Raw genomic sequence first — 16194 nt, 5'->3', positions numbered from 1 at the left:
CAGTAGGACGGCCAAACCAGTGCACATCGAGAATGGCCACTGCCTCCGTTAATATAGCTGCAGCCTAGTATTACTCCTGATATTACGAGTAACATGTATGTATCGCATACAAGCAATAATGTTAGCAGCATGAATATTTGGGGGAATGTCAAAAGTGGTAATATCTGTACTACACAGTAGAATGAGGAGGTACTCTCATTGATATTAGTGACAGTACTCGTAAATAGCATTTGAAGTTATAGTTATTGATGGCAGTATTTTCAGTATTCCACAAGCTTTAGCAGAGTTTTGTTGCAGAACTTTTTCACTCAGATGTCACATGTCACATGTTCGCACCACAAAACAATAGTTCGAAAGGAGGTGGTACTATTAACGTGTATATTCAGCGGTGGAATATGTGCGGTAATAACGCAGTGGTGAAACGATATGAACGTTGCAGTCGCTAGTAGTCAGTGGTTGCATTGTTTATTTTGGAGGATATAATAATCCGTCACAGAAGTAGTTACTGTAGCATCTGATATATTTTATTTTTTTTATTATGAATAATTCAAACAATGAGCGCCATCCACGAGTTGAATACTCAGTTCCATTCATTTCTGTTGGGCTCATAATAAGACGTGGATTCATAATTTTGTTTTATTCGGGCCAGTTGTGATGATCGGTGTTTAATGTTTTGCGAAAGAAGCCAACACGACTCGTGGAACTCGCAGAAAGGATGCGCTCTAACGGCCGGTTTGGCTGGTGATGACATTAATGACAATAGAAGCGCGCTAATCGGCGCGGAGGAGTCGTGACGCGGCGGATGAAGCTCCGACAATCATCGCAGCTGATTGAAATTAATTGACTGGATGTTCGGACCACGTGGAGGCGAATGAGGAGAATCGCTCTGACGGTCCAGTCCGGGGACACCAGGACCAGAACCGCGCTGCGTCACCCACACGAGCGCTTTTAAACCTGAGGCGCCGACAGCTGGAGCTGCAGACTGGCGGGAGCGACACGCAGCCGCAGCTCCAGCTCTCACCCTTTTGCTGGGGCTTCTGCGGGAAAAGCGGCCGACTGGAGGCTCGGTTCTAACCAGGCGCCGGACGCGACGATCTCACGCTCCGCTCGGGGATAATTGATCGTGTTTTGGCTCGCGGTGATCGGTGTTTTTGTGTCCTCGCAGCTGAACGAGCCGCGGCTCATTTCCCGGTGATGGATCATCTCCAGCTCCAGCTCACTGGTTTTATTGCACCGAGCCCAGAACCCAAACACCGGCGGCGGCTTGATGATTCCAGGAGGGAGATAATGACCGGAGTCATGTCCCGGAATAGAACCAGCAAATGTGACGCCAAGAAGACGGTTGGATGGCGCGGACGGAAATGTGTTTCAAAGCGATGTGTATTTCAACATCTACAGCAAATTCATGCGTTAAATTTGATGGAAGAATATGTGTAATAAATCTTTAAATCATTTAATCGAAAGGCTTCTTTTATGTTTGTTGTTAAAATAATGTTAAATCAATGATACTATGTGAAAAATAATCGCGCTTACAAATAGTTTTACAGTTTATAACGTCGTTCTTTAAAGCAAAAACAATTATAGGGTTAAAATAATTTAATTCATCACATTATATATTGACTGCCATGAAAACAAATAAACTGACATATTAAATTTGAAAATCTCAATGTAAATCAAAAATGCATGCACGTGTGGTAATCCACAAACAAAAATATACAAATTGAAAAAACATTTAACGTGCGTGTGCAAATGTAAATGAGAATCTAAATATATTTTAAATCTAAATCATGACCTAATTGTGAATATTGCAGGAACTATATTTGGTCATCGTCATAGCACACGTGCTGATTATTGATGGACAGTGAAACACTTTATTTCTGTCAATATTTACCTGCGTGTTGGTCACACAGTGAGAGAAACTCAATTAAAGGCCTTCTCGTCTCGCGAGCAGCGCCGTGCGTGATGAAGTTCTGCTGACTCCAGACTGCAATTACTGTAAACACTCCGGCGCGGGCGCTGCGCATCAATCTGCTGTGACAGAAACACAAACAGCGCCAGAAACGAATTCACATCCAGCAAGCTAACGCGGCGCATCTGAGCAGAAAGTAGGCGCTTTCACAGCTGAGCAGAGGAACGCTGATGAAACTGCTCGACGGAACATCCAAGTATTGAGAAGCCTCTTCTTAATCCCGGAGAACCCGGAGTCTGTCGGCACTCGAAGCTACAACCTACTGGATACCAGTTGTGAGCAGGTGAGCTGGGACACGATTAAAAAAAAAAAAAAAAGAAAATCAGTATGGATAAGAAAAATATTTCCACCACTCTAGAACCAACAACCTTGTGGTGAAGTGAAGAGGGGCTTGAATAAATCCCTCTCAAATACAAGTGAGGGCATTTTATCCCACCATCATTCAAATGGGACTTAAACCAACAACCTACCAGGTCCTAAAACAACGTGAAATTACTACAGAGCTTAGAACTTGACCCTGCAGCAGGGGTGTCTCCACTCGCAGACCCTCAAAATAACAACCTACCAGGTCCTGAAACAACGTGATGTTACTACAGATCTTAGAACTTGACTTGACCCTGCAGCAGGGGTGTCTCCACTCGCAGACCCTCAAAAGATGTGTCAAATAGTCGCACACAGTGGGACTGGAACATAAAACCTCTTCAAGAGGTTTGCAACCCTACTACCGCGTCATCGGAAAATGAGAGTTGCGGGACATTCCAAAAGTTCTTTCAAGCAAAAATACCAGCAGAAAGATGAGGAGAAAAGTGGTAAGACTCAAACCTACAACCGTCCAGTGACACAGTGAATAGATCTAATATATATATATATATATATATATATATATATATATATATATATATATATATATATATATATATATATATATATATATATATATATGAAATCACCTGATGTCTTCAACAGTGTGTTGCTGTAGTTGGGAAGTGAACTTGTGAACACGGTTCTACTCGAGCCATCACCCTCAGATCAGCAGAAGAACAACGCGGCGAGTGACCCGAGGATGTGACCCTGTGGCCTTCTGGTGTAAGAGAAGCAGCACGTCTGGCAACAACTAAGACGCAAACTTGGAGGGATATAATGCAGATTAGGGAGGAATGGAGACAGATTCGTATACAAACGGGTGAAACACGGGCAACAATGTTCTACTTCTCACCACGGGTTAATTGACTGAGTCAGTCAGGCCATGTTTGTGCGCGCTTGTGGTCGACAGTCGAACGTGTAACTGTGCGCCACAGAACTCCCGCGCCCTGCTTTTCTTCAGGAGTGACGCGTGCAGACATTATCCAGATGATTTAAATTCCGAGACGCGATTCACTTGAGGACCGTTGGGGAGCACATCTGCGCTCAGAGGCTCCCCACCCCTCCCCGCCTCCACCACAGCCCGGCTCCGCTGGTCACGCGAGCGCAGGTGTCGCACCCCGCCGCCGCATCTCACGCCTCCATTAGCGGCTCTGCCCTCGCCGTGGACTCCATTAGGGCCGTGATTCAGCCGCAAAAAATATAATTAAACCTCCAAATAAAATAATCAGCATTGAAAAGCGATTTCCTTAACGAGATGGAGAGGGTGGATGTCACGGCGGTGCAGCGCCTCGTTAGGGCGCTAATGAGAGTGCGGGGCGATCCCCGCCATCAGCCATGGATGTGTGAAGTGCGGATCAAGTCAGAGGCAGCCTTCACTTGTCTGCCAATTGAATTGGTTTATTGGGACCGTTTAGGAAGGGCTTCCCGAAGAGGAGGCGGGACGTGTGACATCAACGCCTCAGTCGCGACATGCAGAACAAGTACCGGCACGCACTGCGGATGCGTCTGAGACCCCTGACCGGTGGGCTCCTCCTTCATAGGTCCCCATCTCTACCAATGCAAACAGTGTTCCGCAGGGCTCAAGCCTCGGTTTGAGAGCCTAGCAAGGGTCTCAAAAAAGCCTAAAAAGAAGACGGCTCATGGGTTCAACCCCCTGAAAAACTATTGCCCATCGATTTGAAGAATTAATGGTGTCATGTTTCGCTTCGTAACATGGTCTTTAGGGCCAATATGTTCATGGTGAGGCCCAAAGTTTGGACCACATGAAGGCTAGTAAGTTAAGAACCAGAAGAGTCCCTGTTCTGCACTGCTGCTGCTGAGTGATGCCCTCAGATCAATTCATATTTAGCCATGGTAAAACTAGCACTGCGCATCAGCAGGTAACAACAACATTGGTGGACGCAGGCTGGAGTCAGAGTGGATCTGGAGCGGAGTTTTACTCGACAAATGCTTCTGTAGCAACACGGATGAAGACGCTGTCATGGACGTCATGTTTGCAATATCGATCGGTCGGGTTGTTGGGGCAGCAGTTGAAGCCAGGAGGTCCAGACTTTCCTCGCTCCAGAGTGTCCTGGGTGTGCCCCGGGGCCTCCTCACATGTCAACACCCCAACTGTTGGCGGAGCAGAGGTTCTAATCCGAGCACCTCCTGGATGACGAGGCTCAAGTCGAGGTCTACACTCCTGACAGAGAAATGCTTGTTCATTGGGTGGTGGCCATAAAGCATGAACAAGCGCAGAGGTACGAGGTTTATTTTCATCGATATTATCCGGCAAAAATAATCCTAACTTCTTGACGAGTGAATGGTGACGGCAGAAGAATCGTGACTCTGTATTTATTGAGTTGAGAAAAACGGTTTCACTTGATTTAAAAAAAACAAATGGTGATCAGTACAGTGCAAGAGGGACAGACATGACACCGCAACAAGGCTGTGACGATCGGAATGAACAGCGAGCAGGTCTCCCAGAGAGGAGGGAGGATTCAGCCTTCCAGCTTCACAGAGTCCAAAACTTTCCTAGCTTCTTTGTACTCCTCCGTATCAGCCACGTCCTCTTCCGTTTCCTGGGAACACACACAGACATGCGTCTCAGCAACTCAAGTCTGACATCAGGTCGCACGCCCGACAGTAACAACGGCCTACCAAAGGACAGACCTTCAGCTGCGTACTTGGGCTGTCAATAGAATACACTTTTAACCTTGTTAATCGCAAAAAATTGGCACAGAGCACATTCATTTTAGTCTGAGAATTTAGGGTGTAAAAAACAAAATGAATTGTGGCGTATTCTAAGTTTCTTAAATCTAAAATCAAACCTGCAGACTGGCCGAGAGTGTTTAGCAGTGGAGAGGTGTGTGTGTGTGTGTGTGTGTGTGTGTGTGTGTGAGTTCACACGCTGTCAATACACCAGGTTGAGTGATGTTGCTAATTCCAGGTTAGCTTCCTCCACCATGAAGCGCTGGTGTGAGTCACCGTGCCAGCTGCCTGAATGTTGCCGTGCATTAATTGAGACGACCCTGAGACACACACACACACACACACACATGCGTTCACACGCACACCTTCAATTGTGAGCATGAGACACACAGATGGAGGCAGCAGAAAAAAAATTCATAAGCGTGATTTGTGCTGTTTATTATGGTTGGACAGCAACACAAACAAAGTGACACACATGTCGGTGAGAGGATGTGGTGAGGAGGACCAGCCCTCTCAGCTCCCTCAACCCATGGTGGTGATGCCGGTGAGTCGGTCAGTGCAACAGTTTCTTCCAACACACATGTTCATACTGACCTCACCACTTGTCCCAACAGACATCTTTGGATTACAGCTGTTTTTTTATCCTAAGGAGCTCAGTGTCAAACCACATCTACAGGTCTATGATGGTCACCTCACAGGGATATGAGACTGTAACGTTTCCTGAGATATGAGGAATGGCAAACACTCTACCAAAAATACCCTTCAGAGCAGTCAGTCAGTAACAAGAGCAATGAGAAGCTCATGGAGAACAGAAAACCTGTCGACTGAGAGTCTGACCCTCAAGACTGGTCCATCTGTACTCTGTAACCAGATGTGATGACCTCCACAGGCAGTTTGTGGGATCCAGGGCAACGCATTGAGTACGCACCATTTCCCTTCCACTGTTAAACACTTGCTGAATGTTGTTCAAAAAAGGATTTGCTGGACGGTCGCTACGCCATGGTCTTCCACAGAGCAAGTCACGCGAGTTGTGTTTCACTGGTCAAGAGACGCCGGTTGAGGTAATGGGGCTGCAGACACAAGATACTCTGCACCCTTCTGGAATCAGTCACCGCAGCTACTACCACTACATTCCCGGCCAAAGTCTAGTAGACCACAGTCAGAACAAATAGACGGCGCTTTACTTACTAGCAACTGGAGTAGCTCTGCGTGAGCGCCAGTGAGTCGGCGGCGGCAGTCCGGGATCATCATTTGGGATTCTCGTAAAACCTCGATCTGAAAAAAAAAAAACGTAAGAGGAAGCTTGAAGATCCAAACAACTTTCAGGAAGCGGAGACAAGTCTGGTTGGCGAGCATTGCTCATGACAGGTTCGTAAATACTGCAACCCGGCCCGTGGGAAGGATGTCCTTTGGCTGTCAGGGTCATTTGAAGGGGCGTTTTAAAGGCACTTATAAATCTGCAGTGGCACCAGCAATAAGTATTTACAGTCTTATTCATCAACAACTATACATGAATTCATGCTCAACATCAAGCAAACAAACAAACTCATGTTAAGATGGCCGCCTTGACTTTGTCCCCCCATGAATTCAATTGTTTTCCAAAACCTTTTTGACTGAGCCTTTCGATTCCTCCTTGTATCGGCTCACACTGTTAGCACTTCCTGCTAATAATGATGGCACTGACACAAACCTTGAAACACTAGCGAATAACCCTCAAAATAAGTGGTGAGAATATTCTTTAAAGACATTAACAAAACTTGTAACTCTTAAATGATTGTCTAGGAGAATTCTCATGTCTGTGATGTGTGAAGGGTGAATTCCAATAATCGCCTCTGAAACTGTTAAGAACATTGGACGTGGAACAGAATGTAGCCAAACAAGACGCGAGCTGAGTAAGAAACAAGGAAGTGAAGGAGAACATTAGGAGATTTATTGAATTGACGGCAATGGAATCGTTTGGTTTTTAATTATGACACGTAAATCTCTGCTGCCGTCCTCACCAGCTTCATTCCCTCCAAGTCTAGGAGGCAAACTTTAGTTCCGGGAGCAGCGAACATGTTCCTGTCATGCTACGGTGATGCTTATTTCAGGATTCTTCCCTTAAAAAAAACTACCATCATGGTGGTCTCATCGTGGTGTTTTCCACCAGTCGTGATGTTTCCTCTTTGTTTTATCATGTGCAACCTTGCAAAATCTCTGGCTTGAGTCCAAGCTTCTCCATCAGTGGCGAGGCAGAACCTCTACTGACATAATGAAACTTTTTTGCTTCATTGGTGGGCTTTCTGACAGATTAAAAAAAAATCCAGAAGTGAGGCTCGTCTCAGCTCACTCTCAGCTCAGAGCTGTTCTTTGAATCCCTGTTGCATCAAGGCAAAATAAGCCGGGAGCGTCAGGAGACGCATCAAAGAGGCGCCACTAACAGCCATGTGTGTTAGGAGCTGGCTCATGGCATGACTAATGTTTTCATCGATAAGACAGGGAGCAGAAACCTGGAAGCAGATGAGAGCCCTGAGCCGAGGATGCTGTGATCAGGCATAAAGATGTGCCACGGCGCCTGAAGTTTCACAGCTACGGATGAGGAGGCGTCGCCCCAGCTAGCCCCCTGAAGAGCAGAGAAAAGTTGTCGGACACACTCGCTCGTGGCAGATGCAGAGACATGTTGACGGTTCCACATGACACAGAGCTTTCTGGAGCTCAAGAGAGAGGCCGATGGGCGACGCGCAGGAGAAAAGTCACGGTGCCCTCCCACTGCGGTGGAATGATCCCATCAGCGCTGGATAAAGATGACACTTACAGCGTATTGATTCCATTAAAATAAAAACCTCTAATCCATCCCGGCTCAGACCTATCATCTCCAACCATAATCCATCTGGCCTCCCAATCTCCCCGTTTAACTCCAGCCAAGCCGTCGCTCAGCCCGGGAGATGAACAAACACAACACACACTGAATTTTAATGTCGGCCTCAAACATGAGCTCAAGCGGAGACTCACCAGCTCGCTTCCAAAAATGTGGAGGAAAGATGACATACATGAAAGAACTCTGTCACAATGTAAATATTGCTTTTGCTCAGGGCTGCGGGATCCACGACATAAACGACTAGAATAAGATGATCAAATAAATCGAGAACAGGTTTATTGGTTGGGTTGTCATCGTTCTCATAGCACAATACGCAGTAAGAGGAGAAGTTCTTGAGGCTCCGGGGCCACCGTGACCCTAAACGTTGAGAGAATGGGACCATTTCACAAAGGACATATCAAAGGACACATTCCTTTGAACCACATTTTAAGCCATATTTAACACTGAAACGCAGATAAGTTCCAAACTTTAAACAATCGTTTACAAAACTAATTTTTATTTGAGGATTATGTTGGCACTTTTTTGGTAAGAAGCCCACTTCTCCTGCTCACCTTTGAAAACTGCACTGCTCCCGGCCGCAGTTCGCTGCAGAGCAAACAACGCTTGGCTAATGCGAACAAAATAGTTTAACGGGGATCAAACTTCAAGTGGTTCTACTTATTCAATCGAGCGGCAAGCCTTGATGTGTAGATCTTGTTTGAATGAATGAATGAATGTTTACAAAGGTGTGAAAGGTTAGAAAACCATCACTGATCCTCATGGGCTGGCGCTTTGGACGACCTGTTTCAAAACACTAGCTAAACCATGGTGGTCACCAGTCAACTACCAAAACCATCAGCCCTACTTTGTATTTCAAGATTTACTGCAGAAAATATTACAGAAGAAAATCTTCTTGTTAACTCTGTTTCATGCGTGGAGGAACAAATCAACATTCTTATACTTGAAGAAGGAGAAAGCTCAACACTGACATGTTCCAAAGCTTGATGATATAAAACACGCTGATCTCATGTGAAATTTCAAGCACATGACCTTGACCTTTTCAGTGACGGCAAGAAGATGTCAGTGGCTTCATCACTGAACGGATCATTGCCCGATATGAAGCACCAAGACGAGGATAAGTCTGAGATCATGGTCCTCAGCAAGAGAGGTGAATCCGCTCATCTGTCACTTTCTTTTGGTACTAATGTTGGCAGTAGGGCCCGGCACAACACAACCCTGGTGGTCATAATGTTACAGCTAAGAGGTCCAGTGAATGACGGAAGGCTCGAATCAAGAGGGGAGGAGGGGAGTGGGAGAGGAAGCAGGCCAGTGAACTGAACTGAACAGTGCACTAAATCACCAGCATGTGTCAGACCGCTCTGTAGTAACATGCTGTAATTACATCAGCATCGGGCGAGTTACGTAAATCATTAATGATTCTGCTCACAAAAAGCTAATTCCTCATTATCAATGTGGACTGACCTCATTACATGAAGCGGAGGAGTCTGGACTTGTGGAGAAACAACCCACTTCCAGGACCGGACCAGAGAGGAAGTCAAGTCAAGTCCGGGGGTTTGATCGTCAGGGCGCGATAAAGTCCACGACAGACAAACCTAGAATATCAAGGCGCTTCTAGACCTAGCTTCAGAACCAGACCCCACGTGTCACCAGCCATTCAAGGGCTTTGAAAAATATTAAAATCCTACAGAATCACGACACAAAAAGATGTGAAACAATTTTACATCTACAGTAATCCCTTTTAAATAAAAGTTTTATAGTAAACATCAAGGCATGCTACAATGTCATCATCTTATTGTGATTCAAATGTGTTCATGCAACAAAATCCAACGATCCCGAATGTTATATTTTAATGGGTGACGGCATGAGAGTGAGGCGAACCTTCCTGGATATCGCTGTGGTTGACGACGGCAGCAAGATATTTTCTACCCTCAAGTTATCAGGTGCGACACTTGTGTCAGGCCCTTGCTGTGCTTTGATCATCTCAGCACCACAAGTGAACAGCACTGCGGACTTATGGTAGTGAATTTCCACAGAGGGCAACAGAAGCAGGTCTATGGTCAGAACTTCGAATTTCGGAGGTCGAATATAGCCAAATTTCTTTTCAGCAAGGGTTCAATGAGACATGCAAATTGTTCACCAGGTCTCCACGAGCATGGCATGGCATGGCCATTACATCACTCTGACTCAGATGTGTCTGGGGACTGAGGCAGACTCCTGCAACCGTGGTGCTAAAACGTTATTTGATGGAAGGGCTGCAGTCACAAAAGTTTTAAACAACTTCAGAGAAACGACATAGATTTCTGAGGTCCAACTGACCACACTCCTGTCACAGGAACAGCTTCTTCCCCTCGGCTGTCAGACTGTTGAATTCGTGAACAGCCTTGTTGTTATTCTATTTATTTTTTTATTGTCAGCACTTTATTCCAAAACACTTTCCTAGTTGGTGGGCTCCCCACTGACCATGGCAATAAATTTGATTCTGATTCACTATACAGACTTTTGGGTAACGGTGCAAATGAAGAACGTATTTCATACAGTGCTGGACCACTACTCTATGAGGCCAAATCTGCCTGAACATGGGTGAGGAACAAACACAGCGGTGGATCAACATACCTGTTTCTTGATGAGATATTCGTCTCCTCCCTCTGCCTTGAGCTGCTCCACCTTCTCCTCCAGCTGCTTGGCCTCGGATATGTACATGGTCTCCTCCTTCGCCAGCCTGCGGAGCAGGAAGACATGGCTCAGAGCGGAGAAGTGGGTGCTGTGCCATCAAACCTGAACTCCTCTCCCAGACAGATATGGGTCCAGGCAAGAGAAAGGCGGGCTGCCGTGGTCATCGCTTACAGACGAGGCCATCAATCCTCATTCTCGTCAGCATTTCACTGACTACAGGGGGACGCGGCGAGATCATCTCCCGTGAGACGGAAAGATACACACCTCGACAACAAGCAGCCGACACATCAGTCCTGCTTACTGCTGCAGGGCTGCTGGAAAACCCCAAGAGCAAGATCAGATCCCTCCTCAAGTCAGACCGTGATCAAGAGGAAATAAGTGTTTTAACACATGAAAGTGAGGTCCGGTCTCGCTTGAATCACCTGTGAGGAAGAACCTGAGGCGAATATGCTCTATGTTTGTAGCTCACGTAATTAATACGTGGGGCTCTTACAGTGCACTTCGATGGACATGAACACTGTCTGGAAAGTCACTTGCTATTGCATGTAGCTAGAGAGCACTGTGGCACTAACAGCGACAGGCAACATCGCAGCACTTCGACCACCGAAGCCGCAAATATGGAGCCCGATGTAGGCAAGCAGATGGCGGACACCTGTAACTTCAATATGAGCAACATTTGAGGGCATATTTCCATCACTGCTTGGAGTAAAAAAAGTTAGAAAAAGATAACAGACCCTAATCGTGGAGACTACTGTAGGGCAGTTTTAGTTTCGTAGCACGAGCAAAACAAGAGAGCGAATTAGATGGAATCAGATCCAGAAGAGTGATAATCACACTGTGTTGGAGATCATACAGGGAGACGGAAAGTGACGACAGTGGGCGGCAGCGCTGCTTCTGCCCAAAAGGATAGTGTGCACGTTCGCTGGGGCACCGCAAGAAGCACTTCTATGGTTAAGAGAAGGCGTGACTGTAAAAAGAAAACACGGAAACAGCAAAACGGTGACATCAAGGTTCATGGAAATACTGAAACAAAAGTGATGTCGAACAAAAGACCACAACACTTACTGTTACGCTCATACACTACACGAAAACGAAACAGGATTCGGCCCGATGTGCAGTACTCTCATTGTAGATGTTGTGATCAACTCCAAATCAATAGCGACCGGATCAATTCGGATGTGATCAATGATGGCAATTTATTGTCAGTAGACGTACTTAGTTTCTTCATGAAACACTGACAAGAAGAAACAGCCTTCTTGTTTCAGGTCACTTTTTACCTTTAACACAGCGGCAGACACACACTCGTTCCATTTAGAGATTAATTGATCATCAATTTAGACCCTAATTCGGACCAAGTCAGGTGGTAAATGGTCCTCTTTTCCTTGATTGTTAGTGAAAATGGGCCTGAGCAGGTTGATAAATTTGGATTATTTATCAATTACGCGGTAAATGACGGTAAATCTGCTAAACAGATTCCGGCTTGATTGGCATAATGGAGTTTGAAAATATGGCCACTGATGATGATTCCCGGCTAACAGTCTTTTTCCGGCGGCTCCGGCTCGTCGGCGTGACAACACAAATTTCATTTTTCATAAAATCAGCTGCGTGCGCGTAAGTGAGCGATCCTTCATTAATCAGAGCGGGGAGCCGTCCCTCCGTGTTCGGGCGCTCCTCGCCGAGTCAACGGCACTCCGTCATATTTTACATCAATTACCGCTCATTGTTCTGAGGCGCTTTTAAGCAGCAGCATATGCAGGCGCGCCGGCCGCCTCTCGCTCTGGCGCGGAATGAGCGATGTCACCTGGTTTACAGGAACAAAAAGGGGGGCACAGACGGAGTCGAGAAAGCCGGGAGTCATTTGAATAAAACTGAAGGACAGTCTAATAACAAAATGTCCATTCCTCCCCGTCCCGATGTTAATTTCTTATTTCTCCCAGACTTGGAGCGCGGTGAATGAGGGGTGGGGTCGTGCCTGCTTTTAAATAGACCTGCCACCTCAGGCTTAATGGAAAAGGCAGCTCTCTGGAAAATAGAAAAAAAAGGAATTAGAGCCAGACGACACAGGCGCACATTCGGCCGCCTGCTCCACCACTGTATTTTTGAGCCGCTGGGTAGTCGGCGCGGCGCCCCGAATGACAAAGGCAAATTACTGTTGTCATTTTATTAAGGGCATCCGCCTCGCTAGGGCAGGAAGGCACTGACTGGAATGTGCGAAAGCTAGTCGGAACAGGCGGAGCTAAGCGCAGCCAGGATTCCTCGATACATTTAAAGATGGAGGAAGAGAAGGGGTGCGAGGAGGAGGAGGAGGAGGGGTGAGGGACAGGAAAGGTGACATTATCGGGAGACGGTATGTACATTTAACCTCAAATATCTACTGCTACAGCTGTAAAGATGAGCAGTGTAGATTAGCTGTGCTACCCAGGAAACACAGTTAACAGAAAGCTTTACTTTAGAAAATTGGAAATTACGTTTAGGCAGTCAGATGTCATGTACAGTGTACATGTACAGTGGACTGAACACCTTCATTTAGCCCACTGAGTGCTAGGAAACTGATGGAAAAGGTTGGGAGAAGGGAAGGGAAAATGCAAACCATTGTAAACTAGGCTTTAAAACGGCAGCAGCATTATCAGGACATCAGGTGAGAGGAAATGAAGATTATACTCAACCTTTGTCATGCTTAAATCTCTTGTCAAGAAGGTAAACAATCGCTATGTTTTTCTTGACATCATTATTATTAATTTAATATTATCAACAAGCAATGGTTCTTGTCCAAGGTTTCCTGCAGGATTAAAAAAAAAACTGTCCCGCCCCCCACAAAAAAAAGCAAAAACTTGACAGTAGTCGTAGTTGGTGAAAATGCTAGTTTTTACTCATGAGAAGTAAGTCTGTCTCCAATCCAAGTCGTCCTCAGGTGGTCCATCTCTTCATATGTCCGGACCTAATGCACTACTACGAGCAATGGACTTCAATGATTATGTTTCTTTTGGGATTTTTCTGCAAAGACCGTCACATTTATGTCCACCTCTGTGATGCGTTTGTTTCAATGTTTCCACTTTGTTTTAATACGATCATCTGAGACTTCATTTTACAAAAGAGACAATTTTTCTGGTCATTATTCTGAAGGCAAGCAGGCTCTCACTGATGCCGTGGCGGTGCGCCATGAAGTTTACATTTAGCAGAAACCCTGAGTTGTCTTGTCATAACCCATGGTGTGCTTAATCTTTAAATAAAAGTTTTACATGACATGCCCTATCACAATAGCAACATCATATTGATGATGAAGAGATCAATGTCAACACAAAACGTCATTGAGCAGTTACCCAAAATGTTTAATGCAGTTTCATCTTATAGTTTTGACACTGGATTTAGAGCAATTCAAGTGCGAGTCTCCAGCATACCATCCAGGTATCAACCAAGACCAGGTCTGAAGGTCCAAGGCTGTGACAGACACCATGTAGACATCAGACGTTGAACACAAGACTCTCCGATTAGTCTTTTTCCAAGCAGCAGCTATTGTTTTTCTTCACATTGACATCCCCTCACTGGGAACTCCAGCCTCCATCATCACCAGCTCGGGGGAGTCCGTTAGTAATCTGACCCTCCGCGCAACACAATCGATAGTACATTACAGAAACAGCATCGACAGGAGGGAATTAGAGGTGCGGCTGATCGAACAGAGAGATACACAGATCATCGCACACTCTTCCATGCCGAGCTCATTATCTCACCGCACCTAAATATATCACACATTTTCTATTCCGCTGCAAACAAATATAGCTCGCTGTAAATGCCAACTCTATTAATAGAGAAGATGCGTTGGAGAAGTCACACCTGACATAGGTCACATCTCAAAACTCACAAGCCTGGCAACTCAGTTCTTGTGTTAGGGCGATCAAAAAACTCTTTTCTGAGGCCATAACAAGTCACCCCCAGGTCTTCAAGTCCACCTTCATTTCAGACAGGAAATTCCCCATCGGCTAATTTTGAAACTGAACCAACATGAAACTCTAGTTCCTGCATTCTTAAGGGAAAATCCCACCAATAACAGCGCTCTTCCATGCTGTGTCGACCAATCAAATGTCTCACTAAGAGAGGTGTTTATGATATTACAAAGTTATCCAAGTAAAATACAAACACATAACCATGCCCACGCCTGAAACCCATCAGAGTGGAACGATAACATCAACGTCAACAGTCACTTAAACCCAACAGAAGTGTTGACAGTATTTAGAGAAACGGTTCCAACTGCATTTCCTTATTGTCAGCAGGGCACTAGCTAGTTTGGTCTTCCTGCTCCAGTTTGAGTTCAATCTCCGACCACTGTCTGATGGTGCGTTCATTTCCCTCCGGTATGCTTCTGAACCATGAATGTGCGACCACTTAAAGAGGTTTGTGCCATTAACTGTACACTCTAAATACCAGTCGAACCTAGCAAACACGGCTTTAAGATCATCAGTGTTTCGTGTCATATACATTCTCAAGAAACTCACTATGTGGACGATTAATACAAAGTATAACGGACAGAACGATGAAACGGTTCCCTACAGGGTGAAAGTGCAGCAGCTAACTAGCCGGCGTGGATGAGGAGCAGATGAGTGAAAGCGCTGAACGCAACACAAGTAATAACGCAGCATAAAAACAAAATTATACAGTCAAGTGCCGACTGCCACTCATGCGTTAATACTCAGTAAATCTGCTCTGGATCCCGCAACAGTGAGGAACACCTCAGTTTTTTTCTTCCGTGTAGGCCTCGCGGAAGCCTCGGACTGGTGTCAGACACACGCCTGGAAAATATGTCACCTCTCCGGTGCGCAGCCTGAGCCAGTCCGTCAGCTCGGCTAAGCTAACTAGCACATTACAGTCTCAAGCGTGGTGAACATGTTTTCTCACGGTCACGTCCTAAAGTCGCACTTACCTTTTAACGACACCAGTTTTAATCTTAATTTGGCGTATTCTTGGATCTGCCATGGAGAAGGTGGATGATTTAAACGCTCGGAATCCGCTGAGCTATCGGCTACTGAGGCAGGTGGAAGTCAGGGCGGGTAGTCGCTCCCAGAATCGTCGATGCCGAGCAGCGGATCGGCCTGGAGATGAAAATAACGGGAACATTGAAACCGGAGAAAAGTGGCTCTTTGTGACGAAATGAATTTGCGTTCTCATATTACTCTGAGAACTCAAATTGTCGCCTATCATTGTGCGCAACGTGACCTTATTTTATCCTTTATCATCGTTTATCAGCAGAACTATCAACCAAACCTGCTGCTTTGTCTACTTCCGGTGTGGATGAAGTCTGAATCACTTTAAGTATTGATGTATATGACATAGGTGAATGTGAAAGTAGTCACACACTTGATTTAGATAAAACAACATATCTGAAAGTACTTCATGATTCAGCCGCTTCAGCTGCTGAGCCAAGGACGGGTCACAGAGGCAGCAGTCCGAGCAAAGAGACCCGAACCTCATCATCAGTAGAATAACCAGTTATGACCAGAGTGAAAGGGAAGGTGCAAGTGGAAATGGTCCCTGCACACGGATGGAAACGCCTGAAAGACAAAGAAGAGTATAATGCTATCATTGCCACGAGTCACTGCAGTGTACTACTTACACAGTTAATCGTGATAAAATACAAAAACGCAAGTAG

The 16194-nt window shown here is 45.7% G+C and overlaps 1 protein-coding gene across 1 annotated transcript; it reads right to left on the bottom strand.

Moving 5' to 3' along the window:
- Positions 1-4650: 4650 nt before the first annotated feature.
- tbca (tubulin cofactor a) lies at positions 4651-15636 on the bottom strand. Its single transcript, XM_053854215.1, has 4 exons — positions 15469-15636; positions 10494-10599; positions 6212-6298; positions 4651-4893 (listed from the first exon to the last, which is right to left on the bottom strand). Exons 1-4 carry the CDS (start codon positions 15519-15521, stop codon positions 4813-4815), a joined length of 327 nt encoding a protein of 108 aa, XP_053710190.1. The 5' UTR covers positions 15522-15636; the 3' UTR covers positions 4651-4812.
- Positions 15637-16194: the final 558 nt, after the last annotated feature.

This window comes from Synchiropus splendidus, chromosome 1 (assembly GCF_027744825.2).
Source record: "Synchiropus splendidus isolate RoL2022-P1 chromosome 1, RoL_Sspl_1.0, whole genome shotgun sequence".
Lineage (NCBI taxonomy): Eukaryota > Metazoa > Chordata > Actinopteri > Syngnathiformes > Callionymidae > Synchiropus > Synchiropus splendidus.
Note: the sequence above shows the minus strand (reverse complement) of the source record. Positions and strands in the feature narration are given on the sequence as shown.

Excerpts from the sequence above, each read along its gene's own strand:
- tbca (XM_053854215.1), bottom strand. The coding sequence starts at position 15,521 with ATGGCAGATCCAAGAATACGCCAAATTAAGATTAAAACTGGTGTCGTT. Across the intron at positions 10,600-15,468 it reads AAAACTGGTGTCGTTAAAAG|GCTGGCGAAGGAGGAGACCA; the intron begins GTAAGTGCGACT and ends CCTGCTCCGCAG. Across the intron at positions 6,299-10,493 it reads AATATCTCATCAAGAAACAG|ATCGAGGTTTTACGAGAATC; the intron begins GTATGTTGATCC and ends TTTTTTTTTCAG.